At 45.8% G+C, this 26,764-nt stretch overlaps 1 protein-coding gene across 2 annotated transcripts in view; it reads left to right on the forward strand.

Annotated features, from left to right (window-relative positions):
* Window positions 1–26,764, forward strand: part of DAZL (deleted in azoospermia like) — a 47,985-nt gene that overhangs the window by 15,915 nt on the left and 5,306 nt on the right. For both annotated transcript variants that reach the window (XM_069958704.1, XM_069958705.1), the window contains one exon: window positions 20,468–20,563. In XM_069958704.1, coding sequence (XP_069814805.1) covers window positions 20,468–20,563 — 96 coding nt within the window. The remainder of the gene's footprint in view (window positions 1–20,467; window positions 20,564–26,764) is intronic.

Below are 26,764 nucleotides of genomic sequence, written 5' to 3' on the forward strand. Positions count from 1 at the left end.
AAAGAAGCGTTTCAGTGTCATTATCACACAAGTATTAGCGTTTGAGACTCTGGGTACTGTTCATGCGCTTTTTACATTTTTTCAGCTTGCTAGTTATCTGGTATTGAACCCTAGAAAACCCTGTACTATCTCCTTGCAGGGCTCCAGACTAAAAAATTTACCTAGGAGCCATTGGCTCCTAACCTGAAAAATTTAGGCGCCAAATAGAATATTTGGTCGCCAACATTTTAAACCATGTAAAATTGTTATGTTACATGGGACTTACTGTGTGCAGAGGCCACGGCAGCCTCCTCCTCCTTTAGATCCTTTCTTTTCTTAGTTTGAAAATGTTCAACATGGAAACTTGCAACTTGACAACCATATACAGTCTGACAACCATATACAGTCTGACGGGGTGACAGGCTCCCAACCCCCCTATACTCACCTCATCGCGCCGGGTCCCGCTTCTGAAGATGGTCGGGTCACGGAGATCTCAGCCGCTGCAGCCCGGCGTGCGCTGAGAGATGAGTCCAACGCTCATAGAGAATGATGGGAGAGTCCAGCGCTCCGTCATTCTCTGAGTGTTGGACTCATCTCTCAGTGTGCGCGCCGGGCTGCAGCGGCTGAGATCTCCGTGACCCGACCATCTCCAGAAGCGGGACCCGGCGCGATGAGGTGAGTATAGGGGGTTCTAATGGGGGGTTGGGAGCCTGTCACCCCGTCACCGGGGGTGACAGGTTCCCTTTAAAAGCTTGCAACAGTCTATACATACTGAGCTAGACTTATGACTGCAGCCATAGTGACCCCCCACAAGATGTGTATATAGATAGATATATCTCTCACCTAGTGACTAATGCAAGTGACCCCCTACAATACAGACACCTGAGGGGCCCTGATAATAATAATTGTGCATATATCTATCTCCCAGTGTCTGCAGCCAGTTTGCCCTACACTTATAGATGACCCCCTCCTTTTATAGATGACCCTCTCTACCCCCATTATAGATGCCCCCTCCTCCCCCCCATTATAGATGCCCCCTCTCCCCCCCATTATAGATGCCCCCTCTTCTCCCCCCCTTATAGATACCCCCTCCCCTTATAGATGACCCCCTCTACCCCCATTATAGATGGCCCCCTCTACCCCCATTATAGATGCCCCCTCCTCCCCCCATTATAGATGCCCCCTCCTCCCCCCCCATTATAGATGCCCCCTCCTCCCCCCCATTATAGATGCCCTCTTCTCCCCCCCTTATAGATACCCCCTCCCCTTATAGCTAGCCCCCTCTCCCCCCCTTGAAGATGGCCCCTCTTCTCCCCCCCCCATTATAGATGCCCCCCCTTCTCTTCCCCCCCATTATAGATGGCACTCTTCTCCCCCCATTATAGATGCCCCCCCTTCTCTTCCCCCCATTATAGATGGCACTCTCTTCTCCCCCCATTATAGATGCCCCCCCCCCCCCCCTTTCCTCTATGCTAAGCAGTATTTAAAAAAAACAAACACACAAACTCACCTGACAACCCGCTCCCCCGGCGATCCTCTTCTTCGGACGCTGTCCCCGGCTGATGCGCGGCTGCCGGGGGTGTCCCGTCCTATCCCCGGCAGCGCGGCGCATCAGTGAGCTCTCTGTACGCCGGGGCTGTGACTTCTGACACAGGAAGCGTCTCTGACGCGCGCTTCCTGTGCCGGAAGTCAGGGCCCCAGGCAGCTTACTGATGCGCTGCGCTGCCGGGGATAGGACGGGACACCCCCGGCAGCCGCGCATCAGCCGGGGATACTTAACAGCGCGCCGCCGCTGGGGCCAGTCGCAAATGGCGCCCAGATTAATAAATCTGGGCGCCATTTGCAAAATATCAGTCGCATTGGCGACCATTTTGGTCGCCATCTGGAGCCCTGCCTTGGCATGAACAGGATTTCTACTAAACATATATGGAAATTAGCAGGCTCTCAAGGAGCTTTTTTGTGGATAGATGTGTATGAGAAACAGATAAATGCTGTAGGGTAAATACAAGGATGCTATAGCCAAGATATATAGTAAATTGCTATTTTTTAAACTGTTCTTAAAATGTATTACAAAAAACACATGTTAATCTCCATAGGAAATCTTATATTGCAAGGATACAATAGTGATTGCTATATACAAAGTAACCAGAGTTGCAGGGCCCTTAAAGGGAACTAATCAGCACTCCCAGCATATGGCTGCCAGCTGCATCCTACAAATCTAGAATGCAGCTCCCCTAGTATACAACTAGCATCTTCCAGGCTAACTTTATGCCGGGGGATAAAAGTGTTTTACTGCAAGGCCGGCAGAGTGGCGGCAACTAGTCATCAGGGTGGGGGACCCGTTAGTTAGTTGTCTCTATGCCTGTCAATCATCCCCGCACTGTGCGCTGAGAGCCGTGACTAGTCACAGGCGGCTCCCCGCCCAGATGACTAGTTGCTGCCCCTCTTCCAGCCCCGCAGTAAGACCTTTTACCCAGACGCCCTATGACAGCACCCCTGGAGAGGACCTCCCACCTCAGGACAGGAAACCTGAGAAGATAAAAGTCTGACACACCTCTCCACACCTCAGTTCAGGTTTCCTGTCCTGCGGGTAGGAGGCCTGTGAAGAGCCCCCAGCCTTGGGGTGAAGTTTTTCATACCTTTTCCACATAGCTGCAGGTCCCCCGTTGGCACGGCTTAGTGGGGCTCCCTGAGGGCAGAAGACTGTCTTTGGACAGCAGCCTGTAGTCTGGTGGAAGTCTGGACTGTGGGGTGTTCCTCCTGCAGCTACCCGGATCTGTTCCCCTGTTGCTTTGGCTGGTTCCGCAGATGGGGTGGGGATTCGGGTGGCTGTGGATTCGAGCAGGCCATGTTCTGTTCCCCAGCTTTTTGGCTCGGTGTGTGGATGCCGGGCCATGTCGCATCCGGTGTGATGCGGAGTTAAGCATAGGCCCAGGAACTTTAATAAAGCCAGGTGGATCCCCAGCACATTGTCCATATCTCCCAGCGTCCGGGGAAACCAAGACTACCCACCAGCCAGCTAAGAGCCACTAGTTAGTGGAGCTACTCCAGTCTGTCAGCAAGCAGTCTCTGCAGACAAAAGGAGCAAATGGACGCCATGAATGATCATCCAGGACCTTCAGCATGGTACCTATGTGACTTTGAGACCCTACATTTGGTGAGCGTATCTCATACATTCAAATAGAGGTTCTTTTTGTATCTGATAAATCCTCTAGAAAAGCTGCATCTGAAAAGCATCATAACGTGTGCTGATTGCAAGACACCACTTGGTGATAACTATGCTAGACCCCTATAAGCCATATGATTGAGGGCCCGAAGGGGTGATGTTACCTCAAAGGGGAATTGTGTTTTATCCCATGGGTGATTTCCTATTTGGGCCTGTACTAGACACATTGTTACCGAAAGTCTCTAGTAAAGGAGGCTTTCCTCCCCAGTACAAACAGGGGGTGGAGATTGTTTTCCTGCAATAAACAGATAGTGGAGCAGTTGGAGACTTGATTGCCCCACCTGTGAGAGCCTAGTCTGGTGTTTCTGTGACAGGTGGAAGAGAGGGAAACATACATGTGTAGTTTTCTAAATAATAGTTCTTTTCCACATGGTGCGTGGAGAAGGGAATTTTTATGTATATTTACTTTTTTTTTTCTCCTCGCTGCTATCACAGTGGACTGCTCAATTTTTACGTCCTTGTCAGCAAGACTATGGCACTGTTCAGATCTGAGCAGCATGCGAACGCTGCCAATGGTGCTGCTCAGACAGGATACTCCTGGCCTAGGAGACTGTATTGGAAGCCTGACCTGTGTTGCAGGAGGCTTGTCTGATGTTAATGGATACATATTTTTCATTAGATATTTAACCTATTAGGTTCATGCTTTTTATGAACTACCTGTTCTGTTCTATGTAATAATACTGTGATATTAAGTACTACAACTTTTAAGATTTAGTACTGCTTTTAATGCTACAGTGAAGTTATGAAACCACTGTTTATGAGCTCAGTTTACAGTTTCTATTTGTGTGTTTAGTAGTTGCAATGTGTGAACACAGATTTTGAGATTTTGAGTTGTGTATTGAGTACATCTGATGTCTCATTTATTACTTTAGTACTCATATTAAAGAATGCAGTGAAACTGTGGCCTTAGGAATACTAGTAGATATACCTGGTATGCTACTTACCCTAGTACTACTGATTAATAATGCAGTGAAGCAGAGTTGCTAGGTGTATACACAACCTCAGAGTTACTATTTGTGTATTTAGTACAAGCACTGTGTGAACTAGGGCTGGGCGGTATACCGCAAAAATACCGATACCGTCACTGGCGTCGGTTAACCGACCTCAACTTTGCCAGGACGGTATCTGCGGTATTTTTCCTCCCCTCACCCAGCGGCCGCATGCTCTGCTCCACTCAGGCTTCCTCGCGTCCCTCTTCCTCCGCTGCCTGGCCTGGGTAAAACTATTCTGCTGTCTGGGGGGGGCGTGCGCCATGTGTGACGCTCGGCTCAGGACACTGATAACAGTGCTGCTGGGGGTAAAGAAGAAGGCTGGAGATCCGACAGGCTGTTTCCAGGTAGCAGCTCCCCCTCCAGTGTGTGCTCATCGCTGCTGCCGGACGGCTCTGGAAGCTGCACTCACAGCGAGCCGTGGCCCCCCCTCTCCCTCACATACAGCGGCTGCAGGGGGTCAGGTATAGGTCAGCACATCCTCCCTCCACCGGGCACCGCACTCTGTCCCGCGCAGGAATCCTCGGCGCCCGTTATCATTTGTCAGTGTTGGAAGCAGCCGTGTGCGACGCTCTGCCCGGGACACTGACAGCAGATATATGTGACAGGGAGGATTCCTGTGCGGGAGAGAGAGCGGTGCCCCGGGGAGCAAGGAGGTGCCGACCCCATACCTGACCCCAACTGTATGTGCTGGGGGGGGGGGGGGGTCAGGGCAGAACAGCAGGTAAAATAGATAGATTGATATGAGAGAAATTAGATAGATTATAGATAGATAGATAGATAGGGAGATAGATATGTCTCATATATCTATCTTCTATCTATCTATCTCTCCATCCATCCCCTCCATCTCCTATCTATCTAGTATCTACTATCTGTATATCATCTATCTCCTAGCTATATATCATCTATCTCCTATCTATATAAAATCTATCTATATTAGATCGATAGATTATATATAGATAGGAGATAAAGATATGAGAGAGGAGATATATTATAGATAGAAGATATACAGATCGTAGATAGATACAAGATAGACAGATAGGACTTCTATCGATATACTGTATAATCTATCTATAATATATCTCCTCTCTCTAATATCTTTCGATCGTTGATCGATAAATAGCTATAGCAAACAATATAGGCAGCACTGTGGGTGCCAGCAGACAAATCCTAGACCTTGGATCAAATCAGCTAGTAAAAAATACTCTGCAGCACTCTGATGGTAGTACAAATGTGGAAATGTGGATTTATTCCATAAAATGATGTGCAGCAAACTTTATAAGTAAACCACAGGGTTCTGGCATCTCCTATGTCTCCTAAGTGCCACTTGAAAATGGCATAGGAGACGCCGAAACGTCGTGTTTCAAATGGGTGTGGTTTTCAAAAGGGGGCGTGTCAATTATCGCTCAATTTATCGTTACCGCGGCAATATGTACGATAAACCGCGATATTAATTTAGGCCATTATCGCCCAGCCCTAGTGTGAACACATTCTTTCAGCTGTATATGGAGTGTATCTGATCGATTCCTTACTCCAATACTGCTATTAAATAATGCAGTTAAGCTATGGAACTGTGGTGCGAATGCAATCTAAGGATTACTAGTTGTCCTTTGAGCACACCTGGTGTGTTCCTTACCCTAGTGCTATTATGCAATAATGCAGTGAAGCTGCTAGGTGTATATGCAACCTTGGGGTGTAGGCGCGCACACCGTATGCGCAGCGTATTTACTGCTGCGGTGCGCGGCGGAGGCGCAGCAAGTGCGCACCAGTTAGATCTAAATAACTGAACACAGCATCAAATCTGCTGCGTATGCGGTGTGTGTGTTTGTACCCTTGGAGTTGCTATGTGTGTGTGTTAGTACACCTGGTCACTAATTTGTTGCGCTAGTACTGATATTAATGCATTGAAGCTATGTAATGGCAATGGTGAACATAATCTTAGAGTTGTGTTTTGAGTACATCTTATGTTTCATTCCTTACTCTAGTACTGCTGTTGAATGATGCAGTGAAGCTATAGATCTGCTATGTGTGATTGCAGCCTTAGGATTAGTAGTTGTGAATTGAGTACACCTGGTATGCTCCTTATCATAGTAATGCTATTAAATAATGCAGAGAGGCTGTGGAGCTGCTAGTGCTGCTATTGAATGCTGCTATGAAGCTGTTATGTGTGAACACAACCTTTAAAGCTGCTTGTTATGTACATGTAAGGTCTCATGTCTTGCATTGATACTGCTATTTGATGTGGGAATGAAACTGTGGAGGTGCGGTATGTAAACACGGCCTTAGAATTGCTAGTTGTATATAAGTACACTGAGGAGTCTGTCCTTGATCTATGCAGTGGTTGTTGGCCTTTTTAGCCTGGCACAAACTTATTATCATTATTATCTCAGATATCGACGGAATCTGGAGACAGAACTTCCAAGGAGAAGGAAACTTTGAGTAGATCAGTCACTTAACATGCAGATCCTGCAGGATTCCACCTCCAGTTGGCAGTGGAAATAGTTGATTGTGTTGGGTGGAGTAGGTTGATGCTTCTTTAGACCATGGTTAATGGGGTTGAAAGAGGACTGGAGTCAATCGGGTTTAACCTTGGGAAACCCTACTGTGCTGAAGTGAAACCACCTATGAGACAGATAACAATTGCCCCATCACAGGGAGAAATTGCTTTCCTGACTCCAATAGCAATCAACACACATCCTAGAATCACTGTGCTATCAAATGTAATATAACTTGTAATATATTTATAGTGAAACATCCAGACCTTCCTTACTTATTTGAGACAGCCATAACAACATCATGTGGCAGAGAGTTCCATAGTATCACTGCTCTTTAAGTAAAGAATCCGCGTCTGTGCTGATGGTGAAATCTTCTTTCCTCTGGATGTAGAGGATGCCCCCTTGTCATGGTTACAGGGCTAGAAGTAGAAAGATCAGTACAAAGATCTCTGTACTGTCCATTCATATATTTGTACATTGTGATCAAATTGCCTCTAAGACGTCTCTCTTTTTCTAAACTAACCCCAAGCTTGATAACCCACCCATTCCCTTAATGCCCTTGGTCGCACTCCTCTGCACCTGCTCCAGTTCAGATGTGTCCTTCTTGTATACCGGTGCCCAAAACTGTACAACTGTACCGTGTGTGGTCTAACCAATGAGTTAAAGGAGAAGTCCGGTGAAAATTATTTTTTTATATGTTATTACTGATGGAAAGTTATACAATTTTCTAAAGTACATTAATTATGGGAAATGCTCCTATACTGCTATTTCTCTTAATTTAGTGTACCAGGAAGTGTTAGAATTCTCTCAGAAGCAGTGACGTCACGACGAAAGGTGTAATTCCTATGGAGTGTCCAGCAGGGGGCGCACTATATATAGAAGTCAATGAGTACCATTGACTTCTATATATAGTGCGCCCCTGCTGGACACTCCATTGGAATTACAGTGGATGTGTATGTAATGTAATATACAGTGTTTTTGATTGAATACATTTATGAAATACTTTGGGGAGCAAGTGTCCTTGCTCCCCAAAGTATTCCATAAATGTAAGCAATCAGTACATCACAGTAAGCCCGCCGCTACCGAACGCCCGCCACTGCCGCCGCTGTGGACTACTCTCAACTACTACTCTCCCCACCTGCTCATAGCATGTGCAGGTGATGGGAGAGTAGTAGCCGGGTTATATGGCTGAGATCGCCGCCGCGATGCCGCGCAGGGGGAGCCGCTCATCACTGCAGCCATCATCCCCCTCCGCTCCCCCCTCCTGCTGCTTCCTTACTCCGACACCGCCGACACGTGTGAACGGAGAGCAGCGGCCCGGCAGGAAGTCAGCTATCACATAGAGTAAGGAAGCAGCAGGAGGGGGGAGCGGAGGGGGATGATAGCTGCAGTGATGAGCGGCTCCCCCTGCGCGGCATCGCAGGGGCGATCGCAGCCATATAACCCGGCTACTACTCTCCCATCACCTGCACATGCTATGAGCAGGTGGGGAAAGTAGTAGTTGAGTAGTCCACAGCGGCGGGCGTTCGGTACTGTGATGTACTGATTGCTTACATTTATGGAATACTTTGGGGAGCAAGGACACTTGCTCCCCAAAGTATTTCATAAATGTATTCAATCAAAAACACTGTATATTACATTACATACACATCCATTGTAATTCCAATGGAGTGTCCAGCAGGGGCGCACTATATATAGAAGTCAATGGTACTCATTGACTTCTCTCTCTATATATATATATAGTGCGCCCCCTGCTGGACACTCCATAGGAATTACACCTTTCGTCGTGACGTCACTGCTTCTGAGAGAATTCTAACACTTCCTGGTACACTAAATTAAGGGACAAAGCAGTATAGGAGCATTTCCCATAAATAATGTACATTAGAAAATTGTATAACTTTCCATCAGTAATAACATATAAAAAAAATAATTTTCGCCGGACTTCTCCTTTAAGAGGTAGAACTATGTTCTCATCTTTAGCATCTCAACCTCTTTTGATGCATACCATTAATTTATTACCCTCGGCAGCTGCTGCCTGGGACTGATCACTATAGATGAATTTACTGTCCACCTGCTTTTCGGAAGCAGGTTTACCTAGTTTTATTATTCAACACATAACGGTGCTTATTATTTCTATGGCCCAAATGCATAACCTTGCATTTAGTCTCATTAAACTTCATTTGCATTTATCTGCCCAAGCCTCTAGCTTCTCCAGATCTCTCTGTAATATATTATCCTCCTCTGTCGTAATAACTTTACAAAGTTTTCTGTCATCTACAAAAAATCTACTCTGTAGCCCCTCTACAAGGTCATTAATAAACATATTAAAAAGAAATTAACCCAATAATGGGCCCTGCGGTACCTTACCTTTAACTGTGACCCAATTAGAGTATGTTTTATCAATGACCACCCTGTTTTCTATCACTCAACCAGTTACTTACCAATTTGCATATATTTCCCCTATTCCCAGCATCCTCTTTTTATAGACCAACCTTTCAAGCGGCGCAGTATCAAATGCCTTTGAAAAGTCCATGTCCAGTCTATAACTGACCTCCTCATAGATGTCAATCAGATTAGTCTGACAGGACCGATCCCTCATAAACCCATGCGGGTGCTAGGTTATAGGACTATTTTCTTTAAGATACTTTATTATAACATTTCTTACAAACCCTTAAATACTTTACCCACATTAGATGTTAGACTTATAGGCTTATAGTTTCCAGAATCACTCTTTGACCCCTTCTTGAATATTGGTACCACATTAGCAATGTGCCAGTCTTGTGGAACAATCCCTGTCATTACACAATCTTTAAATATTAGAAATAGGGGTTTATCTAACACAATATTTCCTGCAAGACTCTGGGATGGATGCCTTTTGGGCCCGGTGATTTATGAATCTTAATGTTTTACGGCAACGCCTTACTTGTTGTGTTAGGTGGGTGAAATTTATGTCAGAATTTACATCACCCCTTGTCATGTCATATGTTATAGGATTCTCCTCTGTGAATACAGTAGAGGAAAGTATAGATCTGTAGGACAGCCACACGGTCATCTGCCCTTACCTACCTTCAGCATCGGATGTGGCTATTGAATCCAATACCTGATATGTTTGAGCAAAAGTCCTTTCTGCTGTTGTCCCCCCCCCCCCCCCCCACTATGGACTTCTAGTTTAGTCTTCCAGGGGTGCTGTCATAGGGCGTCTGGGTAAAACCAGAATTACTTACGGTAATTGTGTTTCCGTAAGCCCATGACAGCACCCCTCTGTTCCCCCCCCCCCCCCTTACTATTTTTTTCTTTTTTAACATGTATTTAATTTTATATCTAACCAACTCCGCTGGAGTACTATTACAGAACTGAGGTGTGGAGAGGTGTGTCAGACTTTTATCTTCTCAGGTTTCCTGTCCTGAGGTGGGAGGTCCTCTCCAGGGGTGCTGTCATGGGCTTACGGAAACACAATTACCGTAAGTAATTCTGGTTTTCCCCTTCGACATGACAGCACCACGGAGAGAGGGACCCCGCCCCAACGGACAGGAAAACTGAAGTATAAAAGGATTAGGCCCTCCTCTCAACCTCAGTGTGGTTTCCTGTCCCTGCGGGAAGCCTGGAGGCTTTGTGTGGATCTCCCGAGGATTAAGGAAGCCAGAGCTTCACCGCTTGCTGGGGCTTTCCTAGTGGGAAGAGCTGGGGGAAGGACTCAAGAAGGCGCCGGTGTAGCGTTGTAAACCCGACTCACCACACCGGCCATATATTCAAAAACTGCAAAGGAGCTGGATCGGAGGCCTAGAGATCTGCTAGTGGCAGTCACGGGGTGTTGGAGGCAGTATCGGGCCGCAGCGGTGGATGGGTCCGTTCAGGGCGTGCGTTCCATGGTGCGCCCTACTTCCGGTTTGGCACTGCGCAGTGACGTAGTGTAGGGGAGTCCCGCGGCGCACAGGAAGTGATGTTGGATGCCGGATAAAGCCAAGAAGCAGCGTGGAGTGCGCAGTGGTGCAGTCGGCCGGCATACTCACAGCTGCAGTCAGCCATGAGTTTAAGCAGCGAAGCAAGGAAGGATTCCTCTGGTGCTCCTGCCTCCTCCCGGGTACTGAGTCTCTTCTCCCCTGGTTGGGGTGGTAAGATGATGAAGTTGTTTTTGGCCTTAAGCCTAATTGTAAATTTTATTTATTTTTTTCTCATTGCATGCATTAGGAGTCCTCCAGAAAATCTAAAACCCCCAGACATAAGGAATGCAGGATGTGCAAGGGGAGGCTTAGCTCTAGCTATGATAAACCAACTTGTGAACAGTGCATTAGTAAATTAGTGGCTGTGGAAACACCATCCATAGAATCTATTCTATCGTCAGTAAAAAATATCAAAGATGAGATACAGAATTCTTCAGAAAAATATACCTACTGCAGCTCCTGTCAGTATACCAGGACCATCTCACAAGGTTTCTGCAGTATCCAGTTCTGACCATGAAGAAGAGGGGCCAGTTAGGGAAGATGGATCAGAAGAGTCTGACAATGAAACAGGTGTTAAAGCTTTATTTTCTTTAGAAGATTTGTGTACACTGGTTAAGGTTCCACCATGGAAATTGAGGACACTAGGGAGCCCAAGTCCATACAGGACATAATGTTTGGAGGTTTAGAGGAGAAGAAAAGGAAGGTTTTCCCGGTACATAAGAACGTGTCAGCTCTTATTCAGGAGTGGAGTAAGCCTGGGAAGAAGGGGTTCGTTCCTCGTGCGGTCAAGAGGAAATACCCTTTTGAGGAGTCTGAGAATCCTTCCGGGGATAGAGCCCCCAAGATCTGTAAGATCCCTAGAAAAGACTCTTTACCCTTTGATGACCTAGGAATACTCAAGGAACCCATGGATAAGGAGGCAGAGGGGTTCCTCAAGAAGTCCTGGGAGGCTGCCACTGGAAGCTTCAAACCTAACATCGCAGGTACTTGTGTTGCCAGATCAATGACTGTTTGGCGTTCCCAATTAGAAGATCTTCAGGCTGAAGATTTCAAAGAAGAAAACACTACAGTTTTGCCTCTACTTAAAAAATCGGCCTTCTTTTTAGCTGATTCATCCACAGATGCACTTAGGTTTGCAGCTCGCTCTGCAGCCCAATCCAACTCTGCTTGCAGATCGTTGTGGCTAAAGAACTGGTCTGGTGATCCGGTTGCAAAGGCAAAGTTGTGTACCATAACCTGTGAAGGCGAGTATCTATTTGGATCTGTTCTGGACGATCTACTGGCTAAAGCCGCAGACAGGAAGAAGGGGTTTCCAGCAGCCTTTCAGGGGAAACTATTCAAGTCCTTTCGTGGGCAAGGAAAGGAAAATTTTCACAGAAGATGCACAGTAGAGGGAAGCCCTACAACAAGTCAAAGGGCTACATGTTCTCCCAGAAATTAAACGCAGCAAAGAAGTCCTCCTCCCAGCAAAGAAGTCGTCCTGACGCCAGGTTTCAAGTGGGGGCAGGTTAAGTCATTACACGCAAGAATGGGAAAAGATCTGCGGCAGCAAATGGGTACTACAATGTATTCGAGATGGTGTGTGCTTAAAGGGGTATTGCGGCAGTAAAGAATTATTCACAGAATAACACACATTACAAAGTTATACAACTTTGTAATGTATGTTATGTCTGTGAATGGCCCCCTTCCCCGTGTCCCACCACCCCTGCCTGTGTACCCGGAAGTGTGGTGCGCTATACATACCTGTCAGGTGCCGACTCCTCTCCGATCTTCAGTCATTGGTCATCTTTGGACGGCCGGGCTGAATTCCTCCAACTGTCCTGAGTGCCGGCCGCCCTCTGCCGCGTGTGCTCAGCCAATCGCGGCTGAGCAGCCGATGACGCGGCCGCGTCATCAGCTGCTCAGCTGCGTTTGGCTGAGCCAAACTGTGCTCAGCCAATCGCGGCTGAGCAGCCGATGACGCGGCAAAGGGCGGCCGGCACTCAGGGCGGTCGGAGGGATTCGGCCCGTCCGTCCGAAGATGACTTCAATGACTGAAGATCGGAGACGAGTCTGCAAGTGAAAGGTATGTATAGCGCACCACACTTCCGGGTACACGGGTGGGGGTAGTGGGACACGGGGAAGGGGGCCATTCACAGACATAACATACATTACAAAGTTGTATAACTTTGTAATGTGTGTTATTCTGTGAATAATTCTTTACCGCCGCACTACCCCTTAAATTTCACCTCCCTACCTCCCGCTCGGTTTATAATAACAAAGGGGCATCAAGGATCAAAACAACTGGAATCCTTAAAGCTATAAGTCCTGTCGTTTCTGGAGAAGGAAGTTCTTGTTCCGGTGCCGGACCCAGAAAAAGGTCAGGGGTTCTACTCCACGTTGTTTCTGGTAAAAAAAAAAAAAAAAAAAAGACAAGCTACAGGGTTATAATAAATCTCAAACCCCTGATTCCGTATCTTCGCTACCAAAGGTTCAAGATGGAAAATATAAAAAGTATGGTAAACTTGCTCTTTCCAGATTGTTTCATGGCGTCAGTAGATCTTAAAGACTCTTACCTGCACGTCCCAATTCACAGGGACTTCCAAAAATACTTGAGACTGGCAATCTGGATCGACAATTCCCTGGTCCATCTTCAGTTTCAGGCACTGCCCTTCTGCATTTCCATCGCTCCACGAATCTTCACGAAGATAGTGGCGGAGATGGCTGCTCACATAAGGGAGGAAGAGGGCATCTTCATTCCATATCTGGACTATTTCTTGCTCGTAGCAGAGACAAAGGAAAAGCTTCAGACAAAGCTGAAAAGAACTTTATCTATTCTAGGAAAACTCGGTGGATGATAAACTACAAGAAATCATCACTAACACCAGAAAAGAGGAAAGCGTTCCTGGGAATCATGTTGGATTCAGTGACTCAAAAATCGTTTCTACCTGTGGAGAAGATAGAAAAGCTGGAAAACCTGACGCACTGTCTTCTTCAAAACCCGGTGACATCCATAAGAAAGGGTATGCCTCTTCTGGGTTTATTCACTGCAGCCATCCCAGCAGTCCCGTGGGCCCAGATTCATTCCAGACCTTCGCAGGCTCAGCTTCTGGAGGCTTGGGATGGGTCTCATTCAGGTCTGGACAAAGCGATCACCTTATCTGTAGTCACACTAAAGAATCTTAACTGGACTTTTGCCCCACAGGAGGTTATAACCATAGATGCCAGCCCGTAAGGATGGGGCGCTCATTTCAGACATTTCAATTTTCAGGGCACTTTGGACGAAGAGTATATTGCTAATTCTTCCAACTACAAGGAATTAGCTGCCATTTACTTTTGCCTTGACAGCAGCAGAATGTCATATGAACAACTGCAACATTAAAATCTTTTCAGATAATTCCACATCAGTTTCTGTTAACAGGCAGGGTACTACCAGGAGTTCTGTTATTGGATATATCTTATATTTTTCTTTTGCAGAACGCAATCTCTTGAGTCTATCAGCAGTCCACTTTAAGGAGGTTTTGAACATAAGAGTGGACTATCTCAGCAGACATAAACTACTACAGGGGGAATGGCGCCTGAACCCCTCCGTCTTTCAAATAACGCGTCTTTGGGGGAAGCCTGTCTTAGATCTGTTAGCTACCAGGGCAAACAGACAGGTGAGACAGTTTCTTTCCTTGTCCCCAGCGGACCGGCCCCTAGGCGTAGATGCCCTAAGTCAAACTTGGTCATGGACTCTAATGTACGCCTTCCCTCCCCTGGCCCTTATCCCTCGGGTTCTAAAGAAAATCTGACAGGACAGAGCTAGAGTAATCTTGGTAGCTCCTTTTTGGCCGCGCAGAGTGTGGTTCTCAGATGGATGTCAGTGACAGACCCTGGGTTTTTCCAGAACGTCCGGATTTACTTTCTAAGGGACCGATCTTTCATCAAGAAGCGAAGCAGCTGCACCTGACGGCCTGGCTTTTGAAAGGCTAATCCTTAAAAGTCAAGGTCTATCTGACGCGGTCATTTCTACCTTACAAAAAAGTAGAAAGCCTGTAACTTCCAGGATTTATTTCAGAATATGAAGGACCTTTTTAGGGTTCACAATAAATAACCAACACCGCACTGGATAAATACATGACAGTCCATATACATCGTTCTGAACCCCACTCTGTCCGTTTCAACTGCACAATAATATGGAAATAGATGTGGATGATGTATGAGAAATACCTTAGACTGTAGCACTCCGATGCTTGCTTCTCTGTCACAAGAACAACTCACAGAATGCAGGCTTTGCTTGTGAATTTTTACTCTTTAATTCGGCTTCTCATACAAGACATAAGACCATGCTCACTGGCTGACGTGTTCTCCTTTCAGTCCAAACCATCCCCCCCTCACGGCGGACGTTTCGGAGGATAAGCTCCTTTTTCCTCATGCACCTTTTTAGGGGCAGCCAAGGTAGATCTTCACAGACCCAATGTGGCACAGATATTAGACTTTCTCCAGAAAGGTTTAGAGAAGGGGCTTAAACCAGCCACCTTAAAGAGAACCAATCATGGGCGAAAATAAAAAAAAAATTTTCCCGATAATTAGATTAAAGTTGTTGGTTTTATTTGTAATTAGAATTCATTTTACGGCCACGTTTTCGCAATATACACATTTTCTTTTCCTGTCTCTTGAAAAGAGCCGGCGCGCGACAAAGCTCCCGGCATGCTGAGTGGCGGAAAAAGGGCTCCCATGAGCCTTTGCCGCAGCTCTGTAAATATACAGTGATCTTGCGCTATTCAGCGTGAGATCGCTGTGTATGTCTGTCCTAACTGGGCCTATTTGTTCCTGAAGTTACAGACTGCCTTTGCAGTCTGTATCTTATACTTTTACCTAATCCTGTATAGCTGAGCAGTAAGGCTGGGCGCGGCCATCTTGATAAAGTCACAGTGGTGCGTTCCAGCGCTGGAACGCAAGGGACGTAATCAAGATGGTGCCCGGCTTTACTGCACCAAATAGACTTAGGAAGACAGAATCTTTTATTATAGAGACAGTTAATTTCAGGTGATAGGTTCTCTTTAACCCCTTCGTGCCGCAGCTAGTTTGGGCCTTAATGACCAGGCAAATTTTTCAAAATCTGACCTGTCTCACTTTATGCTCTTATAGCTCAGTGATGCTTTTAACGTATGCTAGCGATTCTGAGATTGTTTTTTCGTCACATATGGCACTTTGTTAGTGACAACATTTGGTCACTACTTTGTTAGTTTTTTGTGAAAAACATCAAAATATCATGAAAAATTAAAAATGCATTTTATGAACTTTAAAATTCTCTGCTTCTAAAAAAGAACGTCATAGCACATAAATTAGTTACGAAGTCACATTACCAATATGTCTTCTTTATTCTGGCATAATTTGGTAAACATATTTTACTTTTTTAGGGTGTTATGGGGCTTAGAAATTTATCAGCAAATAATCACATTTTCGTGAAAGTTTCCAAAACTGATTTTTTTTTTTTTTAGGGACCAGTTCTTTTTTTTAAATGGATTTAGAAGTCTGGTATCCTGAAAACCCCCATAAGTGACCCCATTTTGGAAACTACACACCTTAAAGAATTAATCTAGGGGTATAATGAGCATTTTAACCCTACAGGGGCTGGAGGAAAGTATTCACAATTAGGCAGTAAAAAAATGGAAAATTAAAATTTTCCAATAATATATACGTTTAGATTAAAGTTTCTCATTTTCAAAAGGAACATGAGAGAAAAAGCACCCCAAAATTTGTAACGCAGGTTCTCGAGTACAACGGTACCCCATATGTGGGCGTAAACCACTGTATGGGCACACAGCCGGGCTCAGAAGGAAGGCAGCGCCAATTAGCTTTCCCAATGCAGATTTTGCTGAAGAAGTTTCTGAGCGCTAGGTGCGTTTGCAGTGCCCCTGTAGTGCCAGCAGAGAGAAAAAACCCGATAAGTCACCCCATTTTGGAAAGTACACACCTCAGAGAATTCATTTTGGGGTGTGGTGAGCATTTTGACCCCACAGGTATTAGAGGAAAGTATTCAAAAGACAGTAAAAATGAAAAACTCGAATTTCTCCAATATGTTCCTTTAGTTTGAAATTTCTCAATTTCACGAGGAACAGGAGAGAAATGTCACCCCAGTATATGTGAAACCACTGTATGGGCACACAGCAGGGCTTCGAAGGGAAGGAGTGCCAATTTACTGGAGCAAAACCGCAGCTAGTAATGGTTATTAGAATAGCGCAGTTACTAAAATTAGTGCTTACAGACAATCTGGGGTGGATACTGGCAACATGGGGTGGTTACGGGCAACCTGCAGTGCTTACAGACAATCTGGGGTGGTTACGGGCAACGTGGGGGGTTACGGGCAACCTGCAGTGCTTACAGACAATCTGGGGTGTTACGGGCAACGTGGGGTGGTTACGGGCAACCTGCAGTGCTTACAGACAATCTGGGGTGGTTACGGGCAACGTGGGGTGGTTACGGGCAACCTGCAGTGCTTACAGACAATCTGGGGTGGTTACGGGCAACGTGGGGTGGTTACGGGCAACGTGGGGTGGTTACAGACAATCTGGGGTGGTTACGGATAAACTGAAGTTCTTATAGGCAATTTGGGTTGGTTACCTGTAATCTGGCTTGGGCATCGCAATCTGGAGGGGGTCATTGGCAATGTGCGGTGGTTACGGGCAATGTGGTTACGGGCAATGTGCGGTTGTTATGGGCAACGTGCAGTGGTTACAGGTAATCTGGGGGGGGGTAGGGGTAATTTGGGAGTAAACTGCAATTATTACTATAATAAGTGTTTCATTTTTTTGTATGTTTGTCACTTTTTGTACTTTATACATTCATTTTCACTGTATTACTATGATTACTGTGATATTTTATATCATAGTTCAGTGACCGAGACCAAATTGGTCAGTTTAAATTTTCAGAGTTGGCTGGTTGTGGAGCGCATGCAGACTTCATAACCAGCCAGGACGCCGAGGAGGAAGGAGCTCCAGGATCAGGTAACGTATATGGGGAAGGGGGGGTGACTGGATTCACGGCGGGGGGAGATGAAAGGCGACGGCACCAGTAATCCCCTTTACCGACGGCCGCCGCTATAACGTTAATAGCGTCGATAGTTGGTACGGGACGGACCCCACACACTGCCCCAACCCCTCAGCTACCTCCAGTAGCTGGGGGGATGGGGTGGTGGCCGTCCCGGCCCCGCTATCTTAATCTTATTCTCTGCCATCGCCGTAAAAAGCTGATGGCAGCAGAATAAGGACCCTTAGTGACAGATGTAAAAAGCCGTATCAGCGGTCACTAAGGGGTTAAGGTACAAGCTTCTGCATTAGGGGCATTATATAATCAACAGATAGCTACCCATCCTTGAGTATTCAGATTTTTTTGGGCAACAGCTAGACTTTCTCCAACAGTGTTGTCTATAGTTCCTTCCTGGGATCTGAGTCTAGTTTTAAAAAGTCTGACAGATGCCCCCTTTGAACCCTTGTCAGAAATATCTATTCGGAATCTTACTCTTAAAACAGCCCTTCTGGTAGCAGTAACTTCAGCCAGAAGAGTGTGAGAATTAGCATGTCTATCATGCTGTGAACTAGAGATGGTCCGAACCCTCCGAGGTTCAGGTTCGTATGAACCGGAACGCTCGGCATCAGATTCCCGCTGTCTGCCCGCTCCGTGGAGCGGGAGGACCGCCTGGAAAACTGGGATACAGCCTATGGCTTTGACTGTATCCCAGTTTTCCAGGCTGTCCTTCCGCTGGATCCGCCCGCTGCACGGAGGCGGCAGACAGCGGGAATCATTACCGAGAGTTCGGGTTCGCACGAGCCCGAACCGAACTCTGTTCGGACCAATCCCAACTGTGAACCCTATACCAAAATAATGACAGAATCACTTTCAAATCAGATCCTGTTTTTTTACCTAAAGTGGTTTCAGATTTTCATCACTCTCAAGAAATAGTACTTACTTCCTTTTGCAATAACCCAACCAATGACAGAGAACGTGAGTTTCATTGTCTAGATGTAAAACGTTCAGTGTTACAATACCTAGAAATCACTAAACAGTTTAGAAAATCTAGGTCCCGGTTTGTGCAGTTTTCTGGAGCCAACAAGGGTTCTAAGGCTAGCAGTAGTTCTATAGCCAGATGGATAAGGCAGGCTATTTGCTCATCTTACTCTTCTGCTGGCTTTCTCCTCCCCTTAGGCTCACAGCTCATTCCACCCGAGCTATTGCGGCTTCTTGGGCTGAAAGTGATGCTTCCATCTCTCAGATTTGCAGGGTGGCTGTCTCGTCCTCACCACACACTTTTTTTTCCGACACTATAGGTTAGATCTTTCTGATTCCTCTGGTGTGGCTTTTGGGCGCAAGGTCTTGCAGGCTATAGTCCCTCCCTAATTTTCTTTCATCTCTGGTATTCTCCGTGGTGCTGTCATGTCGAAGGAGAAAACAGGAGTTACTCAGCGGATAATATTTCCTCGAGTACATGACAGCACCATTACATCCCACCCTTTTTTGGTTCTTTTCACTGGTTGTATTTGTGACACCTGCTGCTGCCAGATCTCCCCATCCAGGAACTTATCATGCTCCCGCTCCTTGGTTGCATCCCTCAGTCTTGGTCAGCACACAGGCTGACTTGTACCGACTCCAGGTCTCTGCTGTAGCACAGCTGACTGACACACAGTGGCCAGACAGAGGTCATCTGACTGTCTCCACACATCTGATTGCCACAGTCACTGTACGCAGTCAGGTGACCTGCGTAACCACATTTTGTATTGATTACCGGCCTGACTTTGTGGCAGTAAGGAAGGACTCCTCCCCAGCAGGGACCCTCATTGTCCATCTGTCAGAACAGGGCTCCTGCTGCACAGGAGATTATATGCAGGAGGTGCAGACTGTGCCGGAGCCCCTGCTGTGTGTAGGTAGGGCTGAATAATTTTCATTTTGCTTCCTATAAGTGGGTGTTCAGAGTGGCTACAGAGGTACCGTGTACTGCTGGTGTGGGAGAAGCATGCCACATGCTCCACAATCCCAGCAGCAGCAGCAGCCTGGTGACCTGTGTGGCCACGTCTTGCTTTGGGGTCCTGGACTATACTTTAAGGTGGTAGCTATACATACAGTAGCTGTTACCCCCTTCACTCCCCCCTTCTTAGTCATTAGTATTATAATTAGTTTAGGGTTTTGTAATGAATCATCTGCATTTTATTTAATATTTATGGGGGAATTTGCTTTGCGTTACCAGTGACTTGGATTACAAGCGTACTCCCAGAACAGATTATGCTCATATTCCGAGGTACCACTGTATACACTTTCCAGGATTTCTACAAATACTCAATACTTATCAAAATGCAGAGATCCAAAGGTCTATTTTGTATGCCTGTCATAGATTTTCTTCCAAATCTTGCAACAGTTTTCCTGGTAGATAAAGTAAAAACTGAACACAATCTAAAAGGATGCCCGTGTTTTATGAAGTGTTCTCTGGGCAGCCCCACTTCCACCCTATAGAGTTTGGTCTATTTCACACCGAGTACCTCAGAAATATTTACAGTTCTGTATATTTTTTATTTTGCCTTTTAGTTTAATGCACATATGATAACTTATTTCTCTCAATACTGGTAAAGCACACTTTCTAGATATGGGGCTCTTAACGCTGAACAAGGACGAGGACAACCCTAACTTCAGACTTTTGCCCTAATATTTCCTAAGCAAAAATAATATAGAATCTAATAGAAAGTTTACAAGTTTGCACAGAGACTTCGTTTTTGTTTGGTCTTCAGGCGTTGCAGTCACAGGTCAACAGAGAATTGTTTAGCATGCTATACTTGTAACATACAGGAGTTGGAATGGTGTTAATTCATATTTTTGGCTTTCCAGAAAGTGGATAGAGGCATTCAGACCATCTTATCATGTCTTCTTAATGGAGATGGAAGGCTTCAAAGAGCTATCGTTTCACAGGATGATTACTTTAAGGTACAAAAATAATGTAACTGATTGTGATTTATTTGTACTGTGGTTCACTCCTTGCTGCTTGACCAGTAGTAAGAATGATGTCTTGGCATCGTAGAAAGAATGGAGTAGAGCAGAGTTGTATGACTTTTTTCACACCATGTTTAACCCCTTGCACAGCCAATTTTCATTTTGTACTCCTCGCCTTCTAAAAGTCATAACTTAATTTTCCAGCTACAGAGGTGTAAGCGCCATATTGTTATGAGACAAATTGTTCCTTGTAATGATATATTACCATAACATCTGTGACAAAACTGAAAAATCTATTTATCAGATGAAATTGAAATACACAAAGCAACATTGGCCAGAATAGAGCAATATGAAGCATATTTTATTAAAGTAGTTTTAATTTGACCTTATCTGTGCTTTAAACGTAAAGAAAGCATATGTGCATATCCCGACCACCCCGCAGCTCCTAGTCCCTGCTGCTCAATACTGAGCAGGAAATGCCCAGCGCTGCAGCATTGTCCTATTAAAGAGAAGGGATGGAACGCTGCAGTACCTCTACTAGAAGCATAACCGTGCACATTCAAACGGCAGCATTTAAACAAAAAAACATGAAGAAGCTGCATTTAAGTGAGCGTCCTGGTTCTTCATACTATATCTGGTAATGGTACAAGCAACGATAAGTAAGTGTAAGATGTTAGGTAAAAAGAGCTTTGTTCTGTACTCACAAGGCTATGTTCATAATCAAGGGAAAGCTATCCAGAGCAGATTGAAAAGGATGAGTGAGTGGTGTAGGATTGCAGGTATCAGTTTTTGTGGGTGTATATAATGTATAGAAGCCAGCACAGGGACTAGTCTGCATTCACATAGCAACAGAGCACAGGGATGAAGTTTTCAGGATGGTAACCAGGGGAAATAGTCATTCTAGTAATGTGATCAGAATTGGTCCTAATATAAGTACACAGGACAGTTTATTATGAAGTCACCTAAAGAAAGTTACATCTGAACCTTTTTTTTTTTTTTTTTTTAAACATGTAAACATGGACGGGAAAGAGGGAGAGGAGAGGGAATGGGTGGGGGACGTGGAAGAGGTTGTCAAAAAGAGTAGATAAATCGGCCAAAGACAGTTATACAGTGCATAGTCATGAGACAGTAACAGTACAATATCAATTACATGAATCAGGGTTCTCACATTGCACTAAAATGTGAGGAGGTGTAGTGAATACGGCAGCTTAAGATAGTTTACCTTGAGTGTATCTCTGCCACCTCTAGGGGAGCAAACAATAAGTATTGTGAACGGTCAACCAAACAAAAACAGAAAACCAAGAAAATGCAGGCAAAGCAGTGCGGGAGCAACAGCAAGGGCGCGAGCCGCCCTCCAAGAGGTTGAGAACAAAAGAAGGGAGTAGTGGGTAAAAGCAGTCGAGCACCAACCAGCTCATATCAAACAGGGGGATTGGATGAGAGTGACTGCTCCAAGTACCAAGTGGTATGTTGGAACGTGGTCCGTAATTTCTGTTGGATTCTGGTGGGCATAATTTGGATAAAGGAATCCCAGAGTAGGAAAAAGGCCTTGACTTTAGACTCTTTGTGTAGGGCGGCCTCGACTCAATCCATTCTAAAAAGAAAGGTTAGTTTCTGTAGAAAAAGCCGTAGGGATGGGGGGGTCGGGGAGAGCCATTCCTGCAATATTGACTTCCTGGCAGCTGCAGATACCATGAAGAGAAGTTTTTTAGCTTCCCTTGAGCAGGGGTTGGCGGTGTAATCTATGTGGCCGAAGATGGCCCATTCGGGGGTTAAAGGTACGTGGTTCAGCAGATTAGCGCATGCAAAGTCTTTAATTTGCTTCCAGAAGACCTGGATTTCCGAGCAGTCCCAAAAGCAATGATAAAGGTCTGCATTGGGGGCCTGACGTCTGGGGCACGCGGACGATGGAATACGTCCCATTAAGTAGTTTCGGTGTGGAGATATATACGCCCTATGTGTGATTTTCACTGCCATATGCCAATAGGATGCGGCAGGGAGGAATTTTTGTGCCCTGTATAATGTATCCACCAAATCCGAGGAAGTGAGATGGGGCATATGTTGCAGCCATTTAGAGAGGCCGTGAGGGGAGGTGGAGTAGTCAAGGTTTGAACGTAAAAAAGTATAGTAGCGAGAGATAAGATGTGAAGCGTTTTTGGTTTTTATCAGAAGATTGACTGTGAGGTCCTCCTTGTCTTGTGGCTTTACTATGTGTAGTATTTTCCTTGCATAACTAGAAGCCTGCAAGAACAGAAAGAAAGCAGAAGAGGGGAGAGCCTCAGAAAAGGACAGAGTGGAGGTTAGTGTAGGAGAGAGTATGTCCAAGACTGTAGTTATGTTATGGTGGGATTACCAGGCGGAAAAGACATGTGCAGGTTTTCCCTCTTGGAAATCGGGATTTCCCAGGAAGGGGAGCAGCAGGGACACTTGTACAGGTAAGTCTGAGAGCCTACGGACAGCCTGCCAGGCTTTTATGGGCGGGGAAAGCAATGGATTGCGCCTAATATTGTTGGGGAGTTGATCAGGGGATGCATGTAAAGCGTAGAGTAATGAGTGTGGGCCCACAAAACTACCGTCTATGTCATGAGATGTGTAACAGGAGAGGCCATGGGTCCAATCTCTGACTATGCGTAAAAGGGCGACCAGGTTGTAGTTTCTAAGATTAGGGAAGTTAAGGCCACCATTATATTTAGTTTGTTCTAGTTATCGCATGGCTATTCTAGGAGGAGCATTATTCCATATGAAGCACCTGTACGTCGCTGTAATTAGTTTAATGTCAGACTGTTTGAGGTACAACGAAAGGGACTGCATGATGTAAAGGAGCTTGGGGAAGGCGATCATTTTGATTAGGTTGGCTCTTCCTGAGGATAAGGTGAAAGATTCCCAGGGTTGTAATAAAGTTTTAAGATGAGTGTGACAGTGTTTGAGGTTAGTGGAATACAGGCTGTAGGGATTTCTAGTGATAAGGACTCCTAGGTATTTTATGTGGGAGCATGCCTATTTTGTCATGTTCCGCAGCCCAGGTTGGGGTTGAGGGACTTCAGTAAAACCTGAAATTATCCCATACTGGGTTATGAGCTGCAGGACGTGACCTAGCGTGTGCCTAGGATTGCGGAGAAATAATAGGTCATCCGTAAAGGCCGATACTCTTATTTCCCTAGAACCCACTTGAATACCCTGGTAAGAAGAGTCTGTGTGTAATAAGCGAAGAAGGGGGTCTATAGAAAGGTTAAACAAAAGAGGGGACAGGGGACAGCCCTGACTGGTACCACGGTGTAGAGAGGTCTGTGTGGAGTTGTCCATTTATTGTGAAGAATGTTTGGGCATTCGTCTGGAGACAGCGCAGAAAGGAGAGGAAAACTGCTCCGCAGCTGCGATATCAAAGTGATATCTCAAAGAACTTCCAGGAGACCATGTCGAATGCCTTTTCGGCATCAAGACTTAGAAGAAGAGTTTGTGGAGAGTCTCGGGATTGTGCTGTAACAGTTGCCGCCATCGCCAGACGGATGCCCTTTGTAGAGTGCCTATTGTGCATGAATCCTATTTGAGAGTCAGTTAGGAGGGAGGGAAGAATTAGTTGTAGACGGTTAGCTATGATTTTGGTAAGGATTTTATAGTCCTGATTGAGCAACGAGATAGGCCGATAAGACTGTACTAGCAGGCGGTCTCTGTTTGGTTTAGGGATGAGGACTACGGGGTTCGTGGAAGTGGGGGACATGCAGGTTTTCCATATATATTGCATTGTATAAGGAAAGGAAGGTGGGTTTAATATGTGGGAGTAAAATTTTATAGTTCTCTCCTGGAAGACCGTCCGGGCCGTGGAATTTCTGGGAAGGAAGGCTACTTATCAAGGATGATGGTTCTAATTCGGTGATGGGAGTGGATAGGGCCTCCCGTTGGTCTGAAGTCAGTTTAGGGGGGTCAACTTTGTGTAAAAGGGACCGTGCTGCTTCGGAGTCATGGGCTGACGCTGTATACAATGTGGAATAGTAGTCGGTGAATGCCCTGTGGATGTCTTCAGGACTCGTGGCATATATACCTGAAGCTGAGGACCTTATCTTAAGAATGGTATGTTTTGATTTCTGGGGTCTAGTGAGGTTGGCCAGGAGTCTCCCTGCCCTGTTCCCAAAACGGTGGAATTTGTTTTTGTAGGAATCTATGGACCATTGAGCCTGACCCAGAAGGTAGGCGTCAAGGAGACGTCTGGTCTCTAGATAACGCTCCTTTGATTCTGGGGTGTTAGTGAGTCTGAAAGGTAGGCCGGGAAAGCGCCAATTTCTGCTGGTGCGGGTGACTATACCAAGATCTAAGGTTAGTTATTGGTGCATGATCTGATATTATGATAGGATGTATCCTAGCTTCCAGTATGAGAGGGAATAGAGAGGAAGAAACCAAGAAGTTGTCTATTCTGGAGAAAGAGTTATGAACGTGTGGAAAAAAAGTTATATTCTTTTGGAGGAGCCATTTTTCAGGCGCCATGGGTCACATAGAGAAGATTGGGCCAAGACGGAGAGTAAAGTTTGGTTGTCGATCTGTCTAACTGGGGGTTCAAGGCAACATTAAAGTCTCCCCCCACACACACACACACTAGGGGATGATGTTGTTTTGTGGCTAGGAGCTGCAAAATGTTGGAGTAAAAGGCTGTGTTCGAGGCATTTGGTGCATTTGTGTTTAGGACAGCGTATCTAGTATCATGGATAGTAATGTCTAAAAGTATTTATCTGGCCTCTGGGTCTATGATTTGATCATGAATTGTGTGGGGGAGATCTCTATGTATGAGGATGGCCACACCTTGGGATTTAGTGGAGTGGGGGCCGAGATACAAGTGCCTATCCATGGAGCTGTAAGAGTAGATTTGTCCCCAGATCCTGGAGTAGCACTAGTTGCGGTTTAAAGCGATGGAGATGTTAGGACCCTCTTACGTTTGACCGGGGAATTAAGTCCCGCTACATTCCACGAGAGTAATTTCAAGGTGGGAGTATGAGTGAGTGTTGGTGCATTGGGTGCTGCTGCTGTCATCCTATACCTGATCTAAAGAGGCGGTGGAACAAAAGACACAAACCAGTGGCTCCCCGACACCCGTCCCAGCGAGCAGGAATCGTAGGAGCAAAAAGGGAGGAGGGCGACTCGGCACACTGCATGAGGAGAAATAGGAAAGAGCATGGTTATTAGCCTGCAAAGAACATAACTTGCATAACGATAAACAAAGAGCAACATGTACGTATATAGTAATACGCTCAACATTTAAAGAGGCAGGAAAAAAATAGCAAACAAAAACAAAAAAAAAATTATAATGGGATCAGCTATAAGTGAATGTCATTAATCATTCGGAATGAAGTGACGTTTGGCCGCCGCAGGGTCATCGAAGATGAGGGTTCGGCCTGCTGAGGTAGCTCTAAGGCGAGCCGGATACTGCAGTTGGAAGCGAATGCCATTGTCTACCAGATGCTTGAAGACTTCTGAGAAGGCTTTGCGTCGCTGGGTGACTGAGGAGGAAAAATCTTGAAAAATTAGAATCCGGTGTCCTCGGATGGTGGGTGGGCCCTTTTGCTTGTAGGTAAGTAGGATTCGTTCCTTGGTAAGATGGTGAAAAAATTTTGCAATGACCGGTCTCTGATTATTCCGGCACTCAGCAGATTCTCTGCCCAGACGATGGGCTCTCTCGATGGGAGGCATAATATGTTCCGTTGGTAGGTCCAGGGCCTCAATCAGGTCTTGTGCTAGGACCGTGAATAGTTCTTCCCCTTTAATTGACTCAGGAATACCTATGAAACTGAGTTTTTCTCCGATTCCTGTTTTCCAGGTCCTCGAGGCGATCCAGGAGTTGTTTTGTCTGAGCTTGTTGGGTGGAAAGAGGATTGGACAGAGCCTATGTTATCTTCTGCGGCGCCGACTCTTGTTTCCAGCTCTCCTATACGTTGTGAATTGGATGTAATTTGGGATAACGCATTGTTAATCGAAGTGTGCAGGACTTCTAGGCGATTGTCAAATAGTGGTAAAAGGAGCTTGGATACTGCTTGGGCGACTGCTGTAGCCTGCGCAGGGTCAGCATTGGTGAGGTCCTCATCCTCAGGAGGCAGAGAGTTAGGGGAGGAAGAGGGCAGTGTGGTAGGTGATTTTTTGGAGGACATGGTGTCTGGAGGGGAAGATGGAGTTGCGCTCTGATGGGGTAGCTTCCTTTTAGATTGCTTGACT

Source organism: Dendropsophus ebraccatus, chromosome 2 (assembly GCF_027789765.1).
Source record: "Dendropsophus ebraccatus isolate aDenEbr1 chromosome 2, aDenEbr1.pat, whole genome shotgun sequence".
Lineage (NCBI taxonomy): Eukaryota > Metazoa > Chordata > Amphibia > Anura > Hylidae > Dendropsophus > Dendropsophus ebraccatus.